Below are 10,049 nucleotides of genomic sequence, written 5' to 3' on the forward strand. Positions count from 1 at the left end.
TGGACAGGTGTCAGTGTTCCACCTTGTGATGTCATGTAGTGGAAGTTAAGAGCTACCTTTAACTTTAACTTAACATTTACCTTTAGTTAAGAAGAGAGGAGCATTTAAATGATTCTAGTGAAGGTGTACAGAGTTTAAAAACTTCCTATTATGTGTATTATTTGAGAGAAGAGCTCAGCCTAATTATGCTGGATTTGTGTAGTACATGTGTGAATGAAAAAAAACCCACAAGGTATGTTTGTGATGACGAAATTACATTGTAACATAGATTAGACAATAGCAAAATATGGTGTACAAATGGCTACCATGCTTACAAGCTCAAAACATCAATCTGACACAATATGTTGTCATAAAATTAAGTTGTTATGTGATAGGCGCGATATTCATTTATGCAAATTTTCTAAAACTTGATCAAAGACCCTTGTGGACCAGTTTTTGCTGTATCCCTCTGAAGTTGTTTACCCGATTAAAAATGTAGAAATCTTAAAAGCGTTTTGAAGAACCAGACGAGGAGCAAAGTCAAAGATACAAAACTGAGAACACGGTGTTCTCAAAGACTTTACGAAAGCACTCTTAGATAAACAAGCTTCCGAAATTACCCATCAAGTCTACTACAGACACTACTGAGCGCGTGCAGGTGGGAGGGGCTTCAGCTGTTTCCAGGCAACTGTTGGCTTTCTGTTTGGACCAAATGAACTCCTCTCATCTGCAGCTCTGGACATAACGAGTCTCCACCGGCTTTGTCAAATAACAGAATTGATTTTTTTGGTATATTTTATTTATAGACAGTCAGGATTATGATTTAGAAACAACTTTTTCAACATTTTCAGGCTGTGCAAAAGACAGAGGTGTTACAGAGCAAGCAAAGAGATACAAAACATTGGGGAGGGATTCAAATAACACTATAGTACCCATACTAAATGTCTACTTTTCTGACCTGTATCTGATTTTGACTGCCTTATAAATGTGAAAAATAGAACAAATTCATTTTAAACAGTCTGCAGAGGTCCAAAGTTATTCCTCACTCACCTTATGCATTCAGAGCATTCTAATTATTCAGTGCGATGAGTTTATAAGCAAGTTTCACAATTTTCATAGATCAGAGATTTGCCGTCACAGTAAAACAACAAATAGCATGCTAATGTGCACTTCCTTATTATCAGACAATAAAATGCTCTATAGCAGACTTATTTTGTCTGCAAGAGGTGCTTATGCAATATATTTATCTGTACTAGTGCAAGAAACATTTTGCTGAAATACATGGGGATCCTTAAAAGCTGCACTGTGTCACATTTCATCAAAAACATGCCTGGAGTTGTGTTTTGTTTCATTCACATGTTTGAGTAATCTTTGCTGAATAATGCTCTGTGCTACCTTATGATGTCATGTAGCAGTAGTTTTCAAGTTAACAGCTACATTTTAACTTTGTTCAGCAGAGATCAGCAATACCAAGGCTGAAATGATCCAAATGATTCTAGTGAAGGTGTGTGGAGTTTAAAAACACAGTGGAGCACTTCTGTATTACCACATGACATCACAAAGTGGAGCAGGCTAAATATGCAGGGTTTGTGTGAATGAAACAGAACCCTTTAAACATTCCAGACAAAGTAATAAAATCTCCATGGAGACAAGTAGGTGACAGACCCTAAATCAGAAAAGTTCCATTAACCAGATGTTTTTCTGGATTTTTGGTCAGGAGTGCTTAGCTGGTGCATTAGTTTGTGCATCTTTTAGGCTGAAAATTGAAGAGACAAGGAGCAAAGTCTGCACAGACAGCCCACATGTTCTGATTACTAGCCCCAATGAACTTTAAGTCTCATTTAGCTCCTCTACACTATAGGTGCCATAGGAGAATACAGCGTGAACGGATTGTGAAGGTCGACTCTGCTCTGACCAGCCTGAATAATGTGTTTTGTTCTCACAGAGCTCAGAGCTGTCATACACACAAGTTGTATTTCTTCGTAATGCAAGTTAAACTGAAACTATTCCACTCAATTACATTTAGCTGAGTAACTTTCTGAACAATGTGTACTTCACTGAGTAGTTTCCAGACTAGTATATTTTTTCAGTCTAATAGTAACAGCTTGCGTAAACAGTGTTATAGAAATTAGATGTTATGTCCAAACTGTTACATGTCATTTCCTGAAATACATTTACTTGGATCCCTATTTTGTACTAGCCTGATTCATCAGCTGGTTTGACTTCGTAGAAACCGTTTGACCTTGCAGTGTTAGAATTCGTTCACTCAACGGTAGATGGGTACTTTTTTCATTTAACCAATCTCTGCTATTTGGTCGTGACATATGTAATGTGCCGCTAACGGGGTTAATGGATATATTAAGCTTTTCCCAAATCCTGTAGGAAGAAGGGCAATAACGTCTTTCCCCTTGATCAAATTTACCAAACATTCTCTTTGTTGCAGCTTTAAATCCTCAATCTCGGGAATCGTTGCCAACAGAGAATGTGTGGCTATGCATGTCATCCACGCATGTTTGAGTAGTCTAGTGGTTAGCAGCTCAATTCTGTCCAAAAGCCTATGTCACCCATTGTCCCACATAACAACTCTCCATAAATATACAAAAACATGATCAGGGTATAACCAGGTTTGACTACCCCAAATTTAAGACTTTTTAAAAACCTTTTTAAATGAAAATTAAGACCTACCCATTATTCAAGCGAAAAACACCAGATCCAGTTCTAATAATGACCAACCAACTACTTAGCCTGATTGATCAGCCGGTTTCACTTTGTAGAAACCGTCTCACCTCGCAGTATTAGGATTCGTTCGCTCGACGGTAGGCAGGTACTTTTTCAAATTTAACCAATCGCTGCTATTTGGTCATGACGTTTGTCTAACGGGGTTAACTGGTATATTACAATTTTCCCAAATCACATAGGAAGAAGGGCAATAACGTCTTTCCCCTTGATAAAATTCACCAAACATTCTCTTTGTTCTTCGCTGATTGGCTGGTGCCCAAACTCGCACTTCCGGGGTTCTTGCAAACCGTGTATTCTGATTCCTGACCTAGTCGCTGGAGAGAAATGAAATTGAGCGGAGGCACTAGGTGGTGCCAGCCTAGCTAATTTTTTACTTCTACTTGTGTAAAATCATTTTTAAAGCAACATAACTCTTGAATACAATTTTTGGACTACTCTACCTACCTCTGCACACCATCAGCTAGTAGAAAATCCACCACTAGCCCGTAGCTTGACAGTTTTTATCCAACATTGGTATTGCGCATTGTTGTTGTGCTTTTAGGCAAGAGGCTACACCCATTCTGCTTGTGTGGATAATATTTTTACCTGCCAGGATCTGAGTGCCCAAATTAATTCCATTCAGGAGGCTCATCTCATTATGGAAATCAAATTGAGAGAAAGGACGATTCATTTGAACATTTAATACAATTTGGATATACTTACCTACCTCAGCTTGTTTTCTTATGTGCCCAGTTTGCTATTTTTTGCTGATATAAGTAAGTTACATAGTTTATGAAAAAGACAAGACAAGATTTTAAATGTTGCCCTGCTTAGGGTTCATGTTTTGAGGCTAATGTATAGGAATTTATATGTTATGATAAATTTTTCATAGTCTTCATGTTTTGTTTTGTTTTTTAACCTGGCTGCTTTTTCCAAATGAAATCAACTGAAATACCTGTAAAATTATCCTGAACCCTATTTCACTACAAACCCATAAGAGAGCTGTGTAGTCAGATTTAGTTTTGTCCAAGTGTCCAAATTAAACTTGTCTTTTCTTTAGTCTGGTGGTTTACAGGAAACAAAAGTCAATTTGTATTAGAGATTTAAACTGGATAGCCAATACTTTAATAAATACAAATATTAGTCTGTCTCTACAGACTCTAACATTTTTTTCACCTATTAGGATTGTTAAAAGTATCTGAGACTAATAAATAAAAAACTAGCATCAAAAAAACTAAAAAAAAAGTCACATTCACAGGACAAAAATGAACCTGAATGGCTTTAGAATGATCTTGAGCTATATCAGAACAAGTGTAAGAGTACATAAACTAGTATATAGGGATTACACAGATATAAGGAATTACACAGATAAAAGTATGGTAATATTGAAGTACTACTTTAAGTACTAATTTTAAAGTACTATGATAATATTAAAGTACTATGATTTAATGTTGAAATATTATCAACATTAAAAAATTGAAATTGAGTATTGAGTCTATTCCTTGGTATCAAAATTGACTATCAAATTTTTGTATTTTGTATTTTGTTGGTTTTTAAAGGTTCTATAATATCCATATCCATCCAGATGATTCTAGTGAAAATTTATGAAGTTTAAAAACATAGTGGAGTACTTTCTGTATTACCACATGACATCACAAGGTGGAACCGAGTGTTTACAGTTTGAGAGAAGAACATGTTAGAAGCCTAACTATGCAGGGTTTGTGAGTTAAACGTGTGACTAAAACAAAACACAATTCCGGGTATGTTTGTGATGAGGAAACATTATAACATAGATTAGATTTAACAAATCAGACATTCTTTGTAACACCTCTACCCAAACTTGCGCACAATTTTGGCTCCCCCACCCACTTCTCCTTGCGATTTCTTGTGTCCAGGTGGAGGCGTGCAGCAAAGAGGCGGAGAAGATCGACTCACTGATAAACTACTCCAGCCCCACCCTGATGTCCCACGTGCCCCTCTCCGCGTTCCTCTCCTCACAACTGCAGACCTCCTGGATCCTGTCCTCGTCCGGGACCGCGGCCCACCCTCTGAGCCCCGGCCTGGCTGTGCTGCTGGGGCTGCTCCTGGCCGCTGCCCCCAACCTCCACATCCTCTAAGATCTTCTAGCATCCGACATCTTGTTTCACCTTTGATGCAAGACTTTGAGATGAGTCCCGCCTCTGTGGGTGAAGAGCGCGAGGCGAACACAGCAAAAAAAGGAATTATTATACAGAAGTTGAAATGGCTTCTTAATTTGAGTAGTTTTAAATGTTTAAACATACTCACTTAAAGCTATATTTGATAATTTTTCAGGTTGAGGGTCTGCCACTTGCTTGTCTCCGTGGAGATATTGTTGCTTTCCTTGGAATGTGCCACAGTATCCCATTAATCATATCTATCGCCATTCAGAATGTATGTTTTCCAGGTATTTTTAGGCAATAATAACATCTGTAATTGATTTTGCTGTGGAACATTTCAGGCAACGCAAAAACCATATTCGTGGAGTCTGGCACGTGGCAGATCCTAACCACAAAAGCTACGCAGTGCATCTTTAATTGGTTTACCTTTTTGAAAACTTAGCTTGATAATACCACAAAATTAAAGTCGTCAGAACAATTTTGTCAAAAGCTGAAGTTAAAACTACTCATTTTAACTAATATATTCCTTGCAGTGCTTCAGACCAACCCCGTTTTTATAAAGAGGGAGGAACAGGATTGAATGAACTTGCCATCTCTCTTTCTCTTTCAGCCCTTGACAATCATTCTTATGGTGCCTCCTGCGTTACAGCAATCTGAAGCTAATGCCATAGCAGTATTCTATTGAAATGAAGGCAAGCGTGCGGCGCCAAGCTTCTCGTACGCGCTCCCAAAAACTATCCGGTTCACTTTAGGTCACTTTGGTACAGCAGATGTCCGGGGATACATAGAGGGTATTCTCTGCATAAACACCTGGAGGGGAGGAGACCAACTGCTAAGTCATCCGTTCATTTTTAACAACGCTGCAGCCGCAATAGATGTCAAAATAATCAATCAGTAATCAAAAAAAACCTAAACTTTATTGCTATTGCCAGGGAACAAATTCACAACCTTGGAATGTTTGAAGTTTGGTGCATAATAGGCATGCATAGTGAAAAAGCAATTCTTATTATTACTAGATTTGAAAACAAAATTACCAAATGAGCAATAGAGCAAAACTAAAAGAACTTGAACATGTTTTGGTTAGTTTTTTTTTGTAATTTTTGGTTCTATTTACATGAAACAAAAGCTGATAGAACTTGTATTAATAGTGCTGTACCACATTTTTACTCTTAAAACATAAAAAACAGAACTGCAGTGGTCCAAAGTTATTCTTCACTTGCCTTATTCCTCATTATTCTCCACAATGGGTTTATAAGCACTTTTTAAACTTTCAAACTTCCTGATCATCGGACAATAAAATGCTTTATAATTAGATTTAGGCAGTGCACAGTGGACTTATTGACCTTAAGAGCTGCTTATACAATATATCTGTGCTGAGGCATGGTTGTAGATAGCAGAGCAATTAGTTTTTATTTACATTTTTATATTATTTCCATGACCAACCTGGCAACAAAGTGCAATATGTTTTAGGAAGAAATAACACAATTAGATCTGCTTTAACAAAGTACTTTGGAGTGAACCGGATCTGAAGTCACAGCGCCACCGTGAGGCCAGAGCAGGACATGCCCGCTTTACCTGAATGCACATTTATGTCCTGTTGTTGTGACAGATACACAGTGTTTGGTCCTAACATTGAACCTCCATCTCTACAGTGTTGGTGCCTTGCTCATGGGCACTCTTACCGAGGCCAGTATGACGGACAGTTAAAAGGGAGAGTTCCAGTGTACTTTTGTAGAACTAAAGCCATCTGAACTTTTGAAGGACAATCAGCAGTGGTCATTTTGTCTATGGAAATGGCCGTCTTATATGAAGTCAAACAAAAATGCAATATATTTGTTGATAAATGTCTGTATATTTGTTTTAGGGCTGCATGATATCATATTTGATAACTATGTAGTGTGTACATAACAGTATTCAAATGTTTTCATGTACTTTTTAACAGTAAACTCATGCTAATTCAAGCTAATTTATGGCAAAACTGCAAATACTTAAACTTTTCTAATGGTGAGGCTGCCACTTCCTTGTTTCCATGGAGATGTTAACGTTTGAAATATTCTGTAGTATGGCTTTAACTGTATCTATGTTTATGAGGACAAGCAGGCGACACCACTAGGCCCAATTATAGATCAGATCTGTGGAGAGGTGAACTTCCTTACAATAAGAATGCCTGTTTTCCAAGTCATTTTTAGAGATAGAAACACCTGTAATTGAATGAATGCAAGATAGAGAAGTTAAATGCCATACTGTGGAACATTCCAGGCAATGCAATAACATTTCTATGAGAAGGTTGCCAAGCCTATGTCAGAAAATTTCTGTATCACACCTTTAAATTTAAACTTTTATTGTGATGTAGTTAGACTGTTCACACTTGTAAATTGGGACTAAAACAGACCTAAACCTGGACTATACAGCAGTGATTCCCAAGTTCCCAGTGCCCCCTATTAATGGTACCGGTTTCTTAAGTAATTATAATTTTGTTAATTAGTACATTGCCAGTTATATTTTCTATTAATAAAATGTATCCCAAATTTATCATACAGAAATACTCTTAAGGAAGTAAAATACAGTAAAGAGTTTGCATTACCTTTGAATGCCTTGCCTAGCAAATCCAGAATGATATTTTCGTATATTTAATACAGATGGATATCAGTCTGGTCCCCACACCCTTCTTTGCCCCTTAAGCCCGGCCAAACGTGATCCTGCAATCAGATTTGTTTTTTTGCAGTAATGCTTCACAAAGGAGCTCATCGGTCACCTATGATTTACGAAGAAAATCCAATTTTGCTCACCTTTGCTCACTGATTCTATAGAAAACCGCCAAGTTTTTCAGCCCCCTGTGTTATTTCATTTCCTTTACTTTTTCCAATACAGAATAAACCATGCATGTCTCTGAATGGGTAATCCACCTGTCAGTCATGAACATTTGAAAACGGGAAGATTCACCCGTGACCGGAGTCATACCTTACTCAAGTATTGGAGAAGTGTGTATTTTGGATCTTGAGCAATTGAATGCGAACTTTTCTTTTAATTCTGGTTGGGAAACACTGCTTTACAGGACCAAACCATATCTTCTTCAGGACTAATCCAAGTTCAAATCAGGACCAAACTGGACAAGTGTGAAAGCCTTCGTCTACTACAATATAAATATTACATTATCTGACATTGCAATAACAATAATCATGTGATATATTGTGCAGCCCTAACTAATCTGACTTTGAACACCAGGTTGAAATAGCTTTTAATGCATGACAATTTGAGTTGTGAATGTACTTATGTATCAGTGTTACTGCACAGGCAGCTGCAGCTCAACAGTATTTCAACTCACAGTATTGTTCTATTTGTTTACATTGTGTTTTTATACTTTATACTGAAGCTCTATGGTATTTTCACACGTCCTCATCAGGATTTGAATCAGCAACTCTTCCATCACTTTGCTTTTGTGCCTTTTAGCAGTTGCAGCATTGTGGAAGAGACCGAACCAGTATTAGTGTGTGGAAATGCTCTGTATGGTTGAAATAGGCAGTACAAGTTTCTCATTTTGAAATAACTTGTAGTATTTTTTAGAATTTATATTGCATTTTTGTAAAGGTTTATAAATGAATTGTACAAACTGATTATTTATAGCCACAGCATCAACCATAAATTGCCTACTCCAGCTTTACGTTGATGTATTTTTGAAGACTAGATATCACTATATGACTGACTATATGTACACACTTTATCATTTAAATGTTTATGAATAATTTATAATATTGTGTTTCATATGTAGCGTGTGTTTGCATGTATATATAGGTTGAACGAATCATTGGAAATATATGGTGACATTCCATCATGAAGATAAAGAGGTACAATGAGGGCACGTCAGGACAGTGGAGTATGCACAGTTCCATGTGAAAACAACTTCTCTATGATTAAATCTGTACTATATAACTATGCGTGCCTCTATAGTTATTGTTTTGCCGAATGTTCCACAGTATGGCATTAAATGCATCTATCACCATGGAGTCAAGTAGGTCAGTGTGGAGAGGGGACCCCACACACAGCATGTTTGATACTTTGGTACATATTGATACTTCGCAGTGCCATCACGCTGGGGTGGGATGTTCTATGTATTTCTCTATGGTGGAATGTTAAGCAGTTACCATGGTGACACAATGCACACTTTAACAAACACTGACAAAAGTTTTAAGATGTCTGAGAACTCAAGAAAATATACAAAATGGATTCAAACAAAACAATTTAAGGAGGCTGTGTTGTGATCAATACGAGTTCACGGTCCTGTTTAGGTGTTTGATTTTCAACAAAACGGTGAGAATGACTAACTGAAAAACTGTTTTCTAATACTAACTACCTTGTGACAGTAATTTCATGCATAAGAGACTTGTTTAATAGCACGAATCAGCTCACTTGAAAGTCAGATTGTGTGAAAATAAAGCTCAGTCTAATTTGAAGAACTTCTGAGGAGCTTCTGACCGAGTAGTGCCTTCAGTTAGCATCACACCTCCAGGGAATGTTGACGACATCAGCGGCAAAGTGTCAATTGAATACATGTTCAATAAATATGTTTAATGCCATACTGTACATTCCAGGCAAAACCACCACCACGGAGACAAGCAAGTGATGTACCTCAACCCGAAAAGTTATCTAGTTTATCTTTAAGTCAAGAAATGTTAAAAATGTTGTGTTTTTGACAAATTATTCCATGAAATGATTATTCATATTGGATGGTCTTGCTGGGTGGCGAACATAATGATTAAATTGGTTTCGAATTTGAGTTATATTTCTTCCATAATGGTTACTATGGCAACTCGCTCAGGCCTAAAAGACACATTTCAACAGACAGACGAATAATTAAGTCATTTGCAGCCAAATCATTACACATTTATAATTTCTTTTTAAACCAAACAAACAAGAAAAATGATTAATATTACCACAGTTTGGAGCCAGCTATTAAATATATGCAATGTGAAAAGCGGTGTGCATGTTATAGCCAACATAAGTTTAAGTATTTACATTTTTTTTATTTGTATGACCGATATTTTGTGTTTAAATTTTTGTCTGGATTGTTGTCTTGTCTTCCATGGCCCCACTTAAGTCACAAATGTTTAAAATCATCCATAAAATCTGAAATCTGTAGACTGTATGCAAGTGCCTTAAATGTAAAGAAGTCAGTTTAAAAGGTGCATATTTCTTTCAATAAAAACAAAAATAAGA

General features: G+C 36.9%; 1 protein-coding gene across 2 annotated transcripts in view; it reads left to right on the forward strand.

The window, feature by feature from the left end:
- Positions 1–10,049, forward strand: part of reck (reversion-inducing-cysteine-rich protein with kazal motifs) — a 41,570-nt gene extending 31,521 nt beyond the window's left edge. For both annotated transcript variants that reach the window (XM_055150941.1, XM_020930722.2), the window contains exon 21: positions 4,593–10,049. In XM_055150941.1, the coding sequence (XP_055006916.1) occupies positions 4,593–4,814 (222 nt within the window). In that variant the 3' untranslated portion in view covers positions 4,815–10,049. The remainder of the gene's footprint in view (positions 1–4,592) is intronic.

Source organism: Boleophthalmus pectinirostris, unplaced genomic scaffold (assembly GCF_026225935.1).
Source record: "Boleophthalmus pectinirostris isolate CB_2022bp ecotype Guang Dong unplaced genomic scaffold, ASM2622593v1 HiC_scaffold_15, whole genome shotgun sequence".
Classification (NCBI taxonomy): Eukaryota; Metazoa; Chordata; class Actinopteri; order Gobiiformes; family Gobiidae; genus Boleophthalmus; species Boleophthalmus pectinirostris.